Genomic DNA, 18,568 nt, shown 5'->3' with positions numbered 1-18,568 from the left:
CGATGAAGAACAGCCTGGGAAAAAAATCACCCTCTCCAGTTCTTTGTTTCAAAAAAAAGCATGCATGAATTATTTGCTTGGATGAATTACAGCAGTGGTCCCCAACCCCCGGTCCGTGGACCGGTGCCGGGCCGTGGAGTACCTGGCACCGGGCCGCGCAGCGGCCGGGGGCCATGATCGCTGCAGCGGCCAGGGGCCATGATCCCTGCTGCCTCTTCACCCACACGCGCAGCCTGAGATCAACCCCGGGACTCGAACCCGAGAGCCGCCTCTCCGGTCCAAACCCCACTCCCACCCCGGCCGCCCGCCCGGCCGCCTTGGTAGCCCGTGGAGACGGAGCGCGTTCGGTTCGCCGCTACCTGGGGGCGCCGTCCCCATGACGTCACCGCGGAGTCCTCGCCTCCTTCCCTGGCGAGGCTTTCTCCCCGCCAGCCAATCAGAGGCCAGTCCCCGGGCAAGCGGGGACAAGTTGCTGGCCGGTCGAAGCAGAAGCAGGAGATTGGAGGGGGGGAGAGAGCGAGAGAGCGAGTGCTGGGCGGGTGGCAGCGCGTTCCACAGCGGACTAGGCGCGCCGCGGGCTGCCAAATCCCCCCCACACACACACACACATACACACACTGCCTCTCTGGCAATTGGCTGCCCAGGAAGGGAGCGGGGAGCTTTCACAGATAGGAACGTGATGGGGTTTGTTTTCTTCCCCACTCCTGAGCCCCCCCCTTTTTTTTTTTGCTTGCCTTCTGGGGTCTCCGCCGTGGAGCAGCCGAGGTCAGATGGGGAGGCGGGGAGAGAGAGAGAGAGAGAGAGAGATGGGCGGGTGGCAGCTGTCTGTGAAACATCTTCCCCTCCCCACCTCCTGGGCAGCCAATTGCCAGAGAGGCACGGTGGGGGTGGTGGGGGTGGTGGGGGTGGAAGGAAATAAAAAGAGAAGTTGCCCTTTCATTTTGCAATCTCTCTCTACGACCTTGTTTCATTCTCTTCCCTTTTGTTTCGTCCTCATTTCTCAATCTCAGCAACTTTAACACTTTTGGACTTCAACTCCCCAAATTGCCCAGCCATCTAGAATAGATAGATAGATGGTGGATAGGTGATTGATAGATAGAGAGGGATGGATGGATGGATGGATGGATAAATAGATAAATAGATAGATAGATGATAGATAGATAGAGGATATATACACATACACGCATACACACATACATACACAGAGAGAGAGAGAGACAGAGACAGACATGGATGGATAGATATCACAGAAGTGTGTACACCCCCTCACATTTTATCAATATTTAAGTATATCTTGCAGCAGTTTAGACATTAATGGCTGGGGGCCATGATCGCTGCAGCGAACAACGCCCCTCCACCCCTGCGCGCGCTCAGCGGGCCACGGTAAAATTATCAAAGGCTGACTGGTCCGCGGCGATAAAAAGGTTGGGGACCACTGTTCTACAGGCTATGCATCCCATTTGAAAAATTGCTTGTTTTTTTGTGGGGGGGGGACCTTTCATGAGCACTCTACAAGCCTCCTAAAGGCTATTCATGCCCTTTTTTTGAAGAAAAAAAAAACGGGCCCGTTTTCGTGAAAAATGGGCCATTTTTGGGAGATCTACAGAGTGCAAAAACTTTTTTTTAATTTGCCTCTTCAAAATCTTGGTGCGTCTTATACTCTGAAAAATATGGTATGTTGAATTTCATTTTATTAGATAGGGCCTAATGTTCAAGTCTGTCCAGATCTTTTGGATTCTTGAGCTGGTCTTCTGGGCTGCTTTTATTATAAAAAATATAATGGTAAAGATGCAGAACAGATTTTCCTGTGCTGAATTTGTACAGATATTTTTGTCTCCTCAGTACTTTGTTTATACAGCACAGTTGATTCACCTTTTTGCTTATTTTTTTGAAGACATTTGAATAGAACTGTGATTCCATTCTGTGTGATGAATTTAGTGCAACTCAGTTTTCAGTCATTTACGCTAAGTCTCAGTGGCATTTCTGTGAGCTGGCACTTGGAAATCATGGTTTAGAGCAATGGACATTCAAACTTGGTAACTTTAAGATTTGTGGACTCAACTTGAAGTCCACAAGTCTTAAAGTTGACAAGTTTGGGGTCCCTGGTTTAGAGCTTACCATTTTATGGGAACCTACGCTACGTCGCTACGTCATAGAGATCCTTCCTTCCGGCCCTATGAGTCCCACTCCAAGGCCAGATGGCGTGAGTAATCAGGACCCTGGTCTCAGGCTGCTGTCACTAAATGCCAGGTCTGTAGTTCACAAGGCTCCCCTCGTCCAGGACCTAATTTTACACGAGAGGGCAGACCTGTCATGTATTACTGAAACCTGGCTGGGCCCGGAGGACCCTCACTGAAATGTGCCCAGAGGGTTTTCAGGTGCTTCATCAGCCGCGACCTCAGAGAAGGGGTGGGAGTGTGGCTATTGTTATCCAAGAGTCTCTAGTACCTCATAGGATCCCTGCTCCGGAGCTTGTCGGGTGTGAGTCCTTGCTGGTGAAGTTGGACCTCAAGGGTCAAGTGGGCTTGCTGTTAACGTACCTGCCTCCCAACAGCGTTGCAGCAGCCCTCCCCTCGCTCCTCGAGTCAGTAGCTGAGCTGGCAATTGAGTTCCCCAGGCTTATGGTTCTGGGGGATTTCAATTTGCCTTTGCTCGGGGAACACTCTGAGGGAGCGCAGGAGTTCATGGCTTCCATGACAGCCATGGGCTTGACCCAAATAATTCGGGGGCCGACTCACTCGGCGGGTCACACGCTCGACCTCGTATTCCTCTCGGAGCAGTGGAGTTGTGATCTTGGTTTGAGGGGTAGCGAGACCTTACCCCTGTCATGGTCGGACCACTACCTACTGAGGCTTGACTTTCGGAGACCAAACCCCCACTGTAGGGAGGAGGAACCGATTAGGTGGCTCCACCCCAGGTGCCTTATGGACCCTTTGGGCTTTCAGACGGAGCTTGGTGTTGTTCCTGATACCCTCGCCTGCAGTCCAGCGGAGACTCTGGTTGCTGCCTGGAATTCAGCAGCGGCAGAGGCTCTTAACCAGATTGTGCCTTTACGGACGATCCGAGGCAGTGGATCCAGGAGGGCTCCTTGGTTTACTGAGGAACTCTGGGAGATGAAGCGCCGTAAGAGACGCCTAGAGCAACGATGGAGATCCAGTAAGTCTGAGTCAGACCGAGCACTTTTAACATCCAGCATCAGAGTCTACCTCCGGGCAATTAGGACGACAAAAAGAACACACATTGCCTCTCTGATAGCTTCGGCTGAGTCGCGCCCAGCCGCCTTGTTCAGGATAACCCGTTCCCTCCTAAACAGGAGGGATACGGGCGATCCTTTGCAAGGCAGAGCTGAGGACTACGTCCAATTCCTCGCGGATAAAGTTGCTCGGCTTCGGACGGACCTGGACTCCAATTGCGCAGAGCCAGACGAGGCACCAGGGGAGAATCTGGATGGACATCACTGGATTGATTTTCAAGCTGTTACCCCTGAGGACGTGGACAAGGCAATGGGAGCCGTAAGTGCCTCCACATATGTGCTGGACCCGTGCCCCTCCTGGCTGGTGGCTAACAGCAGGGAGGTGACACAGGGCTGGATCCAGGCAGTTGTTACCGCCTCCCTTCGGGAGGGGTTCTTTCCCCCCGCTTTAAAGGCGGCGGTAGTGAGACCCCTCCTGAAGAAGCCATCTTTGGATCCAGCCATTTTAAACAACTATCGTCCAGTCTCCAACCTCCCCTTCGTGGGGAAGGTTGTTGAGAAAGTGGTGGCATTTCAGCTCCGGCGGTCCTTGGAGGAAACCGATTATCTAGATCCCTTCCAGTCGGGATTTAGGCCTGGCTACAGCACGGAAACCGCTTTGGTCGCGCTGATCGATGATCTCTGGAGAGCCAGGGATGGAGGTCATGCCTCCGTCCTAGTGCTCCTTGACCTCTCAGCGGCCTTCGATACCATCTACCATGGTATCCTTCTGCAACGACTGCGGGAGGCGGGGGTGGGAGGCACTGTCCTACGGTGGTTCTCCTCTTACCTCTCGGACAGGTCGCAGTGGGTGTTGGTTGGAGGGCAGAGATCGTCCCCTAGACCCCTGAATTATGGGGTGCTGCAGGGTTCGGTCCTCTCCCCCGTCCTGTTTAACATCTACATGAAGCCGCTGGGTGAGATCATTCGACGGCACGGGATAAAATACCATCAGTATGCGGACGATACACAGTTGTATCTGTCCGCCCCGTGCCAACTCAGTGAAGCGGTTGACGCGATGTGCCAGTGCCTCGAGGCTGTTAGGGCCTGGATGGGGGTTAACAAGCTTGTACTCAATCTGGATAAGACCGAGTGGCTGGTGTGTTTCCCTCCTACTAATTGGCCAAGTTTTCCATCTCTCAGGCTGGGGGGTCAAACAGTACGCCCCTCAGACAGGATGCGCAATTTGGGAGTCCTCCTGGACCCACAGCTGACCTTCAAACACCCGCTGTCGGCTGTGACCAGGGGGGGCATTTGCCCAGGTTCGCCTGGTGCGCCAGTTGCGTCCCTACCTGAACCGGGAGGCCCTCACAACAGTCACTCATGCCCTTGTGACCTCTAGACTGGACTACTGCAATGTGCTCTACATGGGGCAGCCCTTGAAGAGCATTTGGAGACTTCAACTTGTCCAGAATGCAGCCGCGCGAGTGATTGTGGGTGCACCTCTGTTCACCCACGTAACACCTATCCTCCGCGAGCTGCACTGGCTGCCTATTGGTCTTCGGATACGCTTCAAGGCGCTAGTCGTCACTTATAAAGCCCTTCATGGTATTGGACCTGGGTACTTGAGAGACCGCCTGCTGCCAATTACCTCCAATAGACCGATCAGATCCCACAGATTAGGCCTCCTCCGAATTCCATCCGCCGGCCAGTGTCAACTGGCGACTACCCGGAGGAGAGCCTTCTCTGTGGCTGCTCCGACCCTCTGGAATGAACTCCCCGTGGAGATTCGAACCCTCACCACCCTCCAGGCCTTCCGCAAAGCCCTTAAAACCTGGCTATTCTGGCAGGCCTGGGGCTAAAGAGCTTCTGCCCCCCTTCTCGAATGGTATGGTTGTTGTGTGTTTTTAAATTGTATATTGTTGTTTGTCTTTTTATCCTCTGTTTGTACTTCCTTTCCCTGACTGGGTTGTGAGCCGCCCTGAGTCCCCTTCGGGGAAAAGGGCGGCATATAAATGAAATAAATCCTAATCCTAACCAAGCTATTGTGATTGTTCAACAAACTACAATTATAGCAGTCCAATCACTGTAATTATATCCCCCAAATTTTTTGCAATTTTTATTTTTCTTAATTTGTATCTCCATGAGATTGATCTAACATGGCCTAACCTTAGCTTGCATCTCATTCAGCCTCATTTGATACTTGGAAAGCATCTGTTATTGAGATGATGCTATTTTGGGAAGTTGAGGTCTTAATGAAGCCAGGCTGTGTTTTGGAAAGCATAAATTGCTGGAGAAGTTTCTATTGTATTTGCTGATTTAGCCTGTCACTTTTATTTTAGTGCTACAGTATCTGCCTACTCATGTCACCCTTGTAATTATAGTCTCAAAAATTAGCGTTAACTATCTATCTATCTATCTATCTATCTATCTATCTATCTATCTATCTATCTATCTATCATCTATCTATCATCTATCTATCTATCTATCTATCTATCTATCTATTTATCTATCTATCTATCTAATCTAATCTAATCTAATCTATCCTTTAAGAAATTAATGTGAGATGTTGTGTTTTTACTATGCACGATCCAAATAATTTCTTCTGAAAATTTCATCTTTTTAAAAATCGTAAGAAAGCTGAACAAGAGCCAAGATTTGAAGCTTGCATCTTGCAGTAACATACCAATACAGGTAGCCCTCAACTTACGATCACAATTGAGCCCAAAATTTCTGTTGCTAAGTGCGACAGTTGTTAATGAATTTTGCTCTACATTTTACATCCTTCCTTGCCACGGTTGCTAAGTGAATCACTCCAGTTGTTAAGCTAATAACAAGCTGTTACGCCTTGGGTCCCCATTGTCTTTGCTTGTCTGAAGGTCGCAAAAGGTGATTCCCATGATCCTGGCACCTATCATAAGTTGCTACACATCTAAATTTTAATCACATGACCAGAGAGATGCTGCAATGGTCATAAGTGTGTAAAACGGGCATAAATAACTTGTTTCAGTGCTGTTATAACTTCGAATGGTCAGTAATTGAACTGTTGCAAGTTAAGGACTACCTGTATACAGATGACCATCATATAAGGTGATTGGTGCTGGATTGTAGAGGGCTAGGTTACATGACTAAGGTCAATCTGTTGATATTTCAGATGTACATCACTAGCACAATCAAGACCAAGAGCAGTCGGCTTGCCAAGCCAGTGTTGTGTCTGGGGACACTTTGTGCTGCCTTCCTTACAGGGCTCAACCGAGTTTCTGAGTATCGAAACCACTGTTCAGATGTCATTGCAGGCTTCATCTTGGGAAGCACAGTAGCACTCTTCCTGGTAGGTGGATAAAAGTTTACTATCTTTTTCATATGGAGAATTCCCCTGCCAGCATCCAAACTGGGCCAGCTTGTTAATACAAGGCTGAAGTAAACAGAAAAGTCTTTTTCAAGATTAGTTTGCATCCAGAGAGCAAAGGACATGCTACTTCCTGCTTCCATCACTTGTACAGAAATTGATCAGACTTTATAATCACTGTGGTCGGTCAGTGGTTCTTGGCCTCAGCTATACTTGTGGCAAACTCTGCTTCCCAACATTTCTGGTTTACTTCTTCCTACAGCATCTGTCCTGTGAAATAGCTGCTTCTTTTTCATCTCAGTTATTATAACTGAAAAACCAGGCAGGTTCTTTTAAACACTGTAACCGTTTATTCGGTAGCTGAAGGATTGTAACAAAACTCGCAAAAATGTAACAATTGAAAGCCGGCTAGGCGGCAGCAGAAGCAGCTGAAACAATGTAGCAATCAGCAAGGTGATTGCTCTAACAAGGCAGTTAACTGTTAAACGGCTTGCCTTTTATACAGCAGGCAGCAGGCTCGTGTTACAGCTCGCGCGGATGACAGCTCGGCAACTGACAGGCGCGTCTGATTGGCTAAGACGCGCCTGGCTGCTTCCGAGCTGTCATTCGTAACAGCGAGGACTTTCTTCAATACACAACATCAGTCATAAGTTTGGACACTGTTATGTCCTGGGAATTATGTGGTACGATCATGGATTTCTGTAATATAAATCTGCTTTGAAAAGTTTTAGCAGATTAGCAGATGTTTTAGAAAAAAGAGTGTTAATGATCCTGAGAGTCAGTAAACACCTTTGCTAGATGTTGCTCAGCATGAGCCAACATTATATAGTACACATGAAATGCTTTTGGAATACACAAAAGCTTTGAATTTATTTATTTATTTATTTTATTTTGTCAACAGGTACAAGGAAACAAGTATCAGTATAGATATGGACACATGAAAATATGGCACAAATAAATGGATATAAATAAGCAAAACATAGCCGTAAACACATAAAATGAGTACATAAACATATACATAAATGGGGACAGTAGGACAGGGACGGTAGGCATGCTGGTGTGCTTATGCACGCCCCCTTAGGACCTCTTAAGTCCCTCTTAGGGACTGTCTTAAGTAGACAGTTTGAGGTAAAAAGTATGTGGGTTAGAGGAACAGGATCAGGTAGAGTGTTCCAGACATTTACTACTATATTGCTGAAGTCATTTTTCCTGCAATCAAGGTTAGAGCGGATTACATTTAGTTTGTATCTATTGATAGCCCTTGTGATATTGCGGTTGAAGTAAAAGTAGTCATTAACAAGTATGAACAAGATAAAATTGTTAGTTTATGTCAATCTAAAAGAATGCCATTCAGTGATAGAAACTAAGCCCCTGCCACAAAATGCATACAAATATCATCTGGGTTTTAGTAAATATGATCGCTTTAAGGATCTTCTTTTCTTTTTCCGATTCACAAGGGCATCTGTGTAGTTCATAATTTCAAAGGAGCACATGGGACACCTTCAAAATCAAAACTGGATGAACAGCGAGGCGTGCCCTTGATGGCATTTCCACGAGTGGAAAGTCCTTTGGAGACGTTGAGTGCCCAGGTACCATATAACCTTCTGTTTGTCCTTTTCTCATTTTGATTAACTCTTTTTCAATAGTTCGGTTCTTTATATTACAAATAAATGTGGTAGTGGGTTTGCTTTTATGTTTTTAGCATTTTTGGCAGGATAAATAACAGCATAAAAAAGACAACCATTTAGGAGCCCTATTATTTAGTTAGCCCAGTCTTTCCATCCTGCATTTTTATATTCTGTTTCATCCATTCTGGATTAAAGGTAATCATTTAATTGGGACAATCTGCTCAATAACAAATACCCTCCCAGGTATCCACTCTTGGCAATTATATTTGAGCCTCTGAGTTACTTCAGATATCATGTCCTGTACAAGTGTTTTTAAAGCAGGAAGAGGAACTATATTGTAATCCAGTTCCCATTAACTCGAACTAACAGGGTAGAACCCCATTAATTATGCTAGGTGGTTCTGGAAACTCTTGCATTAAGTGACATGGTTGTAAGTTGAAAAAAGCCACTTGACTGTGCTGCTTAGTGACAGCAGTTCTGGCCGTCCCAGTTGTCATTGTTAAGCAAGGACTGTATGAGTTGTTAAGCAAAACTATGTGCTTTGTTGCTGAGCTGAGTGACATGATCCCAGAAGCAGCCACCATTTTCCAAATAGCCGACTTGAATTGGGGGGTCTCAGAAAATGGTGGCTACTTCTGGGATTGCACTGCACAGCCCAACAAAGCTTCTCTAAGCCACACTCTGGAATGCTTTGAAAGGTATGTATGGGCAATGCAAGTGAGAAGGAGGGTGTGGGGCCCAGTGGGGTGGAGAGTAGGCCCAGTGTGTGAACAGGACAGGAAGAGGAGCATGGGATGCATTGAGGTGGGGGAAGCCATGGGAACCCCAGGTTAGAACCTGCACTAGGCATCTCAGGACGCACACAGACCCGGTGGCCCTGAATGTGCTCTGCTTAACAACCCACACATTTGTTTAATGACCACATCTAGAAACCAGTGATAGGTCATAAGTAAGGCAATCACATGAATGCTTCACTTAATGGCTGTCATGACTTCTGACTGTAATGGGCAGGACTACTTAAGTAATTATCCCTGGATTATTTTTTCAGCCTTATTGCTTCCAACCGAACAGAACGTTGGTAATAAATAAGGGTATCAGATCAATGTCTCTTCACCTGTCCACCAGCAGGATAATGCTCCCAAAATGAACAAAATGGAATTATGTTTGGTATTTGGAGGAGAAAGAGAACAGAAAGAATTTGAAACAGGAGAAAAATTACTTAAAAAAAAAAGCCTGATAAATTGTTATGAAACAGGCAGTTAGGCTGTGCTCTCAAAAATGGATGGATTCTCCATTAAACCCTCCTTCCTTTTCCTTTCTGGTCATGTGTCCTAGGGTATAAGTGTTTTGAATGGGTTAAAACAATTCCAGACATCATACTTTCTGTGCTTTCCCCTACCTTATTTCTTATTTGTCCCAAGATCAACAGTTGTGACTACATCACTGCATACTAAAGCATATTCTGTCTCCTCTTTGTTCTGCAGAATCATTCTGCCTGTATGACCGAAGTAACCTGATTTGACCAACATCAAGAGAATTTTTTTATTGCCCTCTGCTACAGTACTCCCACCAGAATACAGTTATACTAATTGTCAAACTGCGATGACCAGTATTATTATGTTATGTCTAGTTAGGAACTAATGTTTTGTACATTTTTGTATGAGGAAGTGATATAGCTTGCCCTCGAATTCCCACCCACTTTCTTTTTTCTTGTTGTCAGCTTTAATATATTTATGCCAGAATTTAAGACAAATGAAAACAAAAAAGAAACAAGAGGAAAAAAATGAACTCTTTTTTGATTACAATGTGTTCTGAGGCACTACACCTTTGGGAATTGTTGATGTTTTGTGATATTTGTACACACAGACTTTTTTGTTTTGTTTTGTTTTATATACAATAAATTAAATGATAATTATACTACTAATTCATTTTTTACATTTTTATTACCAGAGATGCTTTCAGTGAGTGAGGAGGTTCAGATTCAGCATTGACAGTGCAATTCTATAGAATTCATACTTGTTTTCTAGAAGTTACTGTAGAATTGTCCCTGCATGACTGCTATCTGGCCCTCAATAGATTATCGATAATGAGAAATGTATTTTGAATGCTGGTTTAACATAGCAAGACTAAGAACCTGTCTGTTTGCAAACTTTGATTCCTCTTATACAAGCCCCATAAATGTGACTGTGACTAGAGCAGGAAATACCTGAACTTTTCTTTCAGGAGTCCGATTTTTTTTATGGAGCTTGCTCAGGAAATTGTCCCAAGGGGTTAGGCTCATGGTGTGTAATCTTTGGGTTGTTGACTCAAGATTAGTTTCCTATGCCCCAAGGTCTTCATTGAATGTGCATAATTCACACCACTTGCTTAGCAGCTTTTTGTTGTCTTGTAGAGTCTGCTTCAAGCAAACTTTCTTCATGTAAAGCAACAGCAAAAATTTCTTTCGGCATGATAGAAATTATAGAGAAAGTCTGTGTGTGAATGCACACCTGTTGTGCACTATCCTTAAGATTATTGCCTTGAACTGCAAGAACAAATGACTGCAGCTTTTAGTTGGAGTCCAATTTAGCACTAATAGTTTAGCAGATTGGATCAAGAATTCATAGTGTTAGTCAAAAGACTGTATCATTAGCCTTTTAGTAGATTTGAGGAACAGAAGAACAAGTTGGGAAACTTAGGAGAATGAAGTATTATTGCAGTATTATTGCAGTCCCAGGCCGAAGAACAATGGTCTTCACTAAGCTGAAATCCACCTCAGCGTGATACTTTTAAATTTCTTAAGGACTGTCTCTTCCCAAGAAGCATGAAAATCATGTAGGAAATTTTGTAGCCATAATCATTGAATCATGATTGAATCAGAATTCTACCAAATGAGCATTTTTTTTGCTGTAGATCTATATGTATCGCTTTCTTGTGACATATGCATGCGTTTCTAAGACATGATAAACTTTGGAAGTAGCAGTTAACCTTGGAACAAACATATTAATCTCTTTAGAGCCACTCAAAATCCTGTTATTTCATACAGTGCTTCACAGAAGGCTCCAAATTGATCCTGAAAATTGGAAACCATCACTGTGTTACCAACTGGTGTTTTGTAAAATAGAAAGTGTAAAGTTTCATTGCTACATTTGAGCGTATTTTGCAACTCAAAGATGCCTGAGGCCAATACATTTGTGATTCAGTTCCACTGGTGCTAATATATTGTAATACCTTTCACGTTGACACAAACAGGAAATTGGCTGCTAACTATGTGCATGTCAAATACGAACCATGTGAAAAGCATCTTTGTTGTGCCTCTTCAGAAATGTCCCTCCTCATTCATAAGGAAATGCAAAAGAAATTGAGAACACCGGCTCGAGGAGGAAGACTGGTCAAACTTGGTACCTTAGCTCTGCTTTTCCTTGTCTCAGCTCCCTGGGAAGATAAGCTGTCAAGGAGTTAAACGGAAACACCAAGGGAAAAGGCAGCCAAAATCGAATTTGGGTTTCAGCAATTTTCCTTGTTTTCAGGGAGGGACCCTTCTGAAGAGATAGAACTTGGCATGTTAAAATAAAATGCAATGCCTACAGCAGCTCTTGAATTCCCTCAAAATGTGGGTATTCCTTCCTCCAAGTAATGCTGACTTAATTTTCTGAATCAAAAAGTAACACATTTTTATCCAAAACTGATTTTCGTTTTGCGGTTTATTGTTAACAAATCAAAGAAAATGAAGATTGCTGGTCTCGTCCTCTCCTTCCCTCGATTCTTTGAAACTTTCTGCTACATCCCATTTTTCTAGCATGATCATAATCACAATAGTGTTTCCTTTGAGAAATGGAACTTCTCTCTGTATTTTTGCTGGATTGCCTGATGTTGATTCCTGGGTTTTTGTATATAATTTTTTTTCCAAAAGATATAAAAAAAATTATCACAAAACTGTTTGCATCAGGGTTTTGTCATTTTCCTCGGAGTTGGGAGGGATATATAAGACCTGTCTTGTTTCTTAACTATATTTCTTAACCTCCAATCACAGATTTCCTTTAAATCAGTCATCCTGTTGATACCTCACTGGTACTTTATAAAGTGCAAGTCATTAAGAATCCTGTTAAATTAGCTAATAATTCTCAAAATTGTTATCCAATACATTTAGAAGGTGTAATTCAGAGAAGACTGGGATCATTAGTGGCTATAATTGTATTTTTCTCTTGCATATGATATAAAAACACCATTAGTTCCAAAATTCCTTACAAGAGTGTCCTGTTGAACCCACAATACATCTGATGCACAATACAACATTCCAGTGATTCTCAATCTTGTCTTCACCATGGACCCCTTTTAAATACCTTTTGTGGCCACAGACCCCTCAAGACTTAACCTGAGATTTAAATCATAAACCGCTTTGGTCGCGCTGATCAATGATCTCTGGAGAGCCAGGGATGGAGGTTATGCCTCTGTCCTAGTGCTCCTTGACCTCTCAGCGGCCTTCGATACCATCGACCATGGTATCCTTCTGCGACGACTGCGGGAGGTGGGGGTGGGAGGCACTGTTCTACGGTGGTTCTCCTCTTACCTCTCGGACAGGTCGCAGTGGGTGTTGGTTGGAGGGCAGAGATCGACCCCTAGGCCCCTGAATTATGGGGTGCCGCAGGGTTCGGTCCTGTACCCCCTCCTGTTTAATATCTACATGAAGCCGCTGGGTGAGATCATTCAACGGCACGGGATAAAATACCATCAGTATGCGGACGATACACAGTTGTATCTGTCTGCCCCGTGCTAACTCAGTGAAGCGGTTGACGTGATGTGCCAGTGCCTCGAGGCTGTTAGGGCCTGGATGGGGGTTAACAAGCTTGTACTCAATCCGGATAAGACCAAGTGGCTGGTGTGTTTCCCGCCTACTAATTGGCCAAGTTTTCCATCTCTCAGGCTGGGGGGGGTCAAACAGTACGCCCCTCAGACAGGGTGCGCAATTTGGGAGTCCTCCTAGATCCACAGCTGACTTTCGAACACCACTTGTCGGCTGTGACCAGGGGGGCATTTGCCCAGGTTCGCCTAGTGCACCAGTTGCGTCCCTACCTGAACCGGGAAGCCCTCACAACAGTCACTCGTGCCCTTGTGACCTCTAGACTGGACTACTGCAACGTGCTCTACATGGGGCAGCCCTTGAAGAGCATTCGGAGACTTCAGCTTGTCCAGAATGCAGCCGCGCGAGCGATCGTGGGTGCATCTCGGTTCACCCACGTAACACCTATCCTCCGCGAGCTGCACTGGCTGCCTATTGGTCTTCGGATACGCTTCAAGGCGCTAGTCGTCACTTATAAAGCCCTTCATGGTATTGGACCTGGGTACTTGAGAGACCGCCTGCTGCCAATTACCTCCAATAGACCGATCAGATCCCACAGATTAGGCCTCCTCCGAATTCCATCCGCCGGCCAATGCCGGCTGGCGACTACCCGGAGGAGAGCCTTCTCTGTGGCTGCTCCGACCCTCTGGAACGAGCTCCCTGTGGAGATTCGTACCCTCACCACCCTCCAGGCCTTCCGCAAAGCCCTAAAAACCTGGCTGTTCCGACAGGCCTGGGGCTAAAGAGCTGTTGCCCCCCCGTCCCGAATGGTATGACTGTTGTGTGTTTTAAATCATGTATTGTTATGTTTCATCTTTTTATTTCCTGTCTGTACCCCCCTTCCCTGATTTGAATTGTGAGCCGCCCTGAGTCCCCTGCGGGGAAAAGGGCGGCATATAAATGTAATAAAAATCAATCAAATCAATCAATCAAAATTTTCCACAAATCTTTCCAGATCCCTTGATGATATTATGGCACCTAGGGGTTCACCGATCACAAGATGAAAACCACTATAAACACAATACAGTCCATTGGAGTCACTCATTGGGGAAAGACATTAAAATACCAGAACTGGATGTTACAAGAATGAGACCAGACCGAAATTGACAATTGTAACCATAACCTAAAATTGGACTAAATATGAGCTTACAGAGGACAAAACCAGGAATCTTATCAAAAACACACCTTCAGAAAATAGCTAAGAAAGTATCAAAGCATTAAGAGCCAAACAATATTTTTATTTATTGAATTTATTTTCTGCCCTTCTTGCCGCAAGGCAACCCTTATGTATGCACCAAATAGAAATGTCATCAGGCAAAAATGCCTAGCGTGCAAGCAAGCGCTTGTCCCATTAACCGTTGATGAATTTTACAAATCAATAAAGCACCTAGCACCCAATCAACTTTGGGTGCTAGGAAGGATCTTGTTCATATGAGCTGTTTGAAACATTTGGGGTTTGGGCTTGGTGACTTCCCTTCCTCTATCTAGCCAGCCTAAATGAGTAGGATGTGGGCAAGTGAGGGTGTGCAGAAGAGTGAATGAGTGTAAGACCAAAACATATAGTACTTAAAACCGGTAAAGCTTTGTTATGGCTTCAAATTTGACAGTCTCACCATTTGGTTGAAAGTAAATTGTGTCTCCAAGTCTTTCACCGCGGATAACCTGGCTATGCATTCTACACATTCTGGCCATACCTCTATGGATCATGTAGCTTGCAGGGCTGCTACAGATTCCACATTCCACACATGCAAAAGTGGGAACAAGTCACATAAGTGGGGCAAGTGGTAATAAGACAAACCTGGAAATTTTTTTTTTAAAGTAACCATTGATTCAACTTGAAATAGACTCTTTTCTATAGTTGATTAGCTGGATGTGCATAATGTACCCTGTTTTCCTGAAAATAACCCTCCCCAATCGGGCTTTTGAACGCATATTCTGGTTTTATGAAATTGCCTTCACCTAATACAATAACAATCGCTGGATTTCTGTGTGTTGTCCCACAAACTATCCAATCCCATTTTAGTCTAACGAGTTGTACAAATGAACCCAACAGCTTTGTACAGTGAATCCTTAATTGATCATGCTATACAAGAGGAGTGTATGAGTTATTCTTGAGTGTCTATAATTCACATCATTTGCAAAGATATCATTTAAGCAATATTATGCAAACAAATAGTGTTTGTATAATTGATATGTCATTATGCAAATATGTCACCATTAAGTCATCTTTGATGTTAGTATCACTTTCCAGCCCTACCTCTATGCTGGGTCCATGGCCTGGTAGTTATGTCTAGAGACCTTGACTCCTTGCTGCTGCTGATGAATGCACGGCAAGCCTGTAATAAAATTGGTCTCATCCATAGATTTATTTTGAATGAGGGGATGGATCTTTGCATTGTTGAAACTTACCTGGACACAGGAGTGGGTGAGTGAGATGTTCCCCTCTTGGAGATGTGCCCAGCCAGATTTCCTGCATTACATCGGTCACAATCAGAGTCACAGTAGACATGTGGCAATGATTATCCGAGACACCCTAATGGCTTTGCAGATTGCTAAGCGTCTCGGGCCTTGTTTGTGAAGATGAATTCTAGCAGCAGCAATAGCACTTGGATATATACTGCTTCAAAGTGCTTCACAGCCCTCTCTAAGGAGCTTAGAGAATCAATATATTGCCCCCAACAATTTGAGTCATCATTTTACCAATCTGGTAAAATGGAGGAAGGATGGAAGGCTGAGTCAACCTTGAGCAGGTCGGAATCAAACTCCTGACAGTGAGCACTGAATTAGCCTGGAATACTGCATTCTAACCACTGCACCACTATGGCTCAGTTATAGCATGAGAAGAGACTCTGGCTTATGTACTACTTTTCCTATTGGATAGTAACCTCCTATGTGAACTGCTCAAATCTGTGGTTAGACAGGCATTGGAGTTCCTTCAATCTGCTGTCTCTTCAATTGGCATGGACTCAGAGATGTCATGTGATTCACCTTTTGCAATCTTCTGACAAGCAAAGTCAAGGGGGAAGCCATATTCACTTAACAATCGTGTTATTAATTTACCAACTGCAGTGATTCATTTAACAACTGGCAAGGAAAGTCATAAAATGGAACAAAACTCACTTAACAAATTTCACACTTAGCAACATAAATTATGGTTGTAAGTTGAGTACTACCTGAATTTTTAAAAAAAGTATAAATACATTAGACCAAGAATACCAGAAGAAGGAAACAGATCCTTCAAACATCTTCCAACAAAATGAATATCTGCACAACTTAATTAAAAAGTGCCTGACTATTTGAGCCACTACAGCACAACCACACGAGCCATGGAAAGGATAACATTAATATACATTACCATACCATTACAACTGCACGGATACACTATAGCACACACCAACTAAAGCCCTCCAAAACATTTTAAGTAAACCAAAAGACCCTGAGAAGGAAAAAAACAAAAAAATAAAACAGGAGTCATCTATAACTTCCAGGGTTAAGGACTATAACAGCCATTATGAATATCATGCTGATGACTAGCAGAGCATATCTGTAAACACCAATTAGCAGTCAGAAGGAACAATTAAAGCTCCTTAATCTCACAATATAGACAGAATCAATTGCAATGTAGACTGGAAAACTATTAGCATCTTAAACCAAAATAAAAAATAAATGCTTAGAAGTTTAGCATTCAGACAAATCAACCATCAGCAGACTTACTTACATACCATCAGCAGACTTATCTACATACCATTCAAAAGAGACAAACAAAATGTAAGAAACAAAAAGACCAGAATATCATTTTCTAAAGCCAACGCCCAGACAAATAGCGATTAATATCAGACAAACTATCAAGAAAACAATATTTCAATCAAAGAACTATGAAGAAAAACATATACTCCACCAACTGACAGAGAAAACTACTGTATACAAACAGGAAACAAACCCCATATTTATTCACACAGAGGTTACTTAGTTGTGTAATGGGGCCCAGATATCATAAGCCAGCCAGTTAAATGCCAGGAGAACATCAATGATTCCATAGTTCAACCCTGAGCCATGTATATAAATATTCTCTTGTAATGGATAGCTTTATTTTCTTACATGAGATTCCCACTATTTTTGTGTCATAAATGGAAATCTGTCTTTATTATCATGTTACTCAATAGCAGTAGACTTATATACCGCTTCATAGGCCTTTCAGGCCTCTCTAAGCGGTTTACAGAGAGTCAGCATATTGCCCCCAACAATCTGGGTCCTCATTTTACCCACCTCGGAAGGATGGAAGGCTGAGTCAACCCTGAGCCGGTGAGATTTGAACCGCTGACCTGCTGATCTAGCAGTAGCCTGCAGTGCTGCATTTAACCACTGCGCCATCTTGGCTCTATACTGAATACAGCAAATGAAATTCACTGATGTAGGTTAAAAAAAAAGTATTCACAGCTGTCTTATATGGTTAAGATGGTGCATATTTCTTCCCAAGAGAAGTTTGCTATGTGTGAGAGGCCTCCAATGTCTAATAGACTAAATTAATTGCTGCCTCAACACCATTTTATATATGACCAACATAAGAATTTCTCTTGATGAACATATACACGATAAATGAAGGTAAAAAGAAGAAGAGGAAAATCAAGTCTCAAATATTATTTTCTGGCGACTCATTTGGATCTCCATAGTCTCCTCCGATGAAGAACAGCCTGGGAAAAAAATCACCCTCTCCAGTTCTTTGTTTCAAAAAAAAGCATGCATGAATTATTTGCTTGGATGAATTACAGCAGTGGTCCCCAACCCCCGGTCCGTGGACCGGTGCCGGGCCGTGGAGTACCTGGCACCGGGCCGCGCAGCGGCCGGGGGCCATGATCGCTGCAGCGGCCAGGGGCCATGATCCCTGCTGCCTCTTCACCCACACGCGCAGCCTGAGATCAACCCCGGGACTCGAACCCGAGAGCCGCCTCTCCGGTCCAAACCCCACTCCCACCCCGGCCGCCCGCCCGGCCGCCTTGGTAGCCCGTGGAGACGGAGCGCGTTCGGTTCGCCGCTACCTGGGGGCGCCGTCCCCATGACGTCACCGCGGAGTCCTCGCCTCCTTCCCTGGCGAGGCTTTCTCCCCGCCAGCCAATCAGAGGCCAGTCCCCGGGCAAGCGGGGACAAGTTGCTGGCCGGTCGAAGCAGAAGCAGGAGATTGGAGGGGGGGAGAGAGCGAGAGAGCGAGTGCTGGGCGGGTGGCAGCGCGTTCCACAGCGGACTAGGCGCGCCGCGGGCTGCCAAATCCCCCCCCCACACACACACACATACACACACTGCCTCTCTGGCAATTGGCTGCCCAGGAAGGGAGCGGGGAGCTTTCACAGATAGGAACGTGATGGGGTTTGTTTTCTTCCCCCACTCCTGAGCCCCCCCTTTTTTTTTTTGCTTGCCTTCTGGGGTCTCCGCCGTGGAGCAGCCGAGGTCAGATGGGGAGGCGGGGAGAGAGAGAGAGATGGGCGGGTGGCAGCTGTCTGTGAAACATCTTCCCCTCCCCACCTCCTGGGCAGCCAATTGCCAGAGAGGCACGGTGGGGGTGGTGGGGGTGGTGGGGGTGGAAGGAAATAAAAAGAGAAGTTGCC

The 18,568-nt window shown here is 45.0% G+C and overlaps 1 protein-coding gene across 1 annotated transcript; it reads left to right on the top strand.

Annotated features, from left to right (window-relative positions):
* The first annotated feature begins 6,296 nt into the window (after positions 1 to 6,296).
* LOC116506163 (phospholipid phosphatase-related protein type 1-like) lies at positions 6,297 to 9,889 on the top strand. Its single transcript, XM_032213815.1, has 3 exons — positions 6,297 to 6,503; positions 7,979 to 8,110; positions 9,634 to 9,889. Exons 1-3 carry the CDS (start codon positions 6,297 to 6,299, stop codon positions 9,664 to 9,666), a joined length of 372 nt encoding a protein of 123 aa, XP_032069706.1. The 3' UTR covers positions 9,667 to 9,889.
* Positions 9,890 to 18,568: the final 8,679 nt, after the last annotated feature.

The sequence above is a fragment of the Thamnophis elegans genome, chromosome 3, assembly GCF_009769535.1.
Source record: "Thamnophis elegans isolate rThaEle1 chromosome 3, rThaEle1.pri, whole genome shotgun sequence".
Lineage (NCBI taxonomy): Eukaryota > Metazoa > Chordata > Lepidosauria > Squamata > Colubridae > Thamnophis > Thamnophis elegans.
Note: the sequence above shows the minus strand (reverse complement) of the source record. Positions and strands in the feature narration are given on the sequence as shown.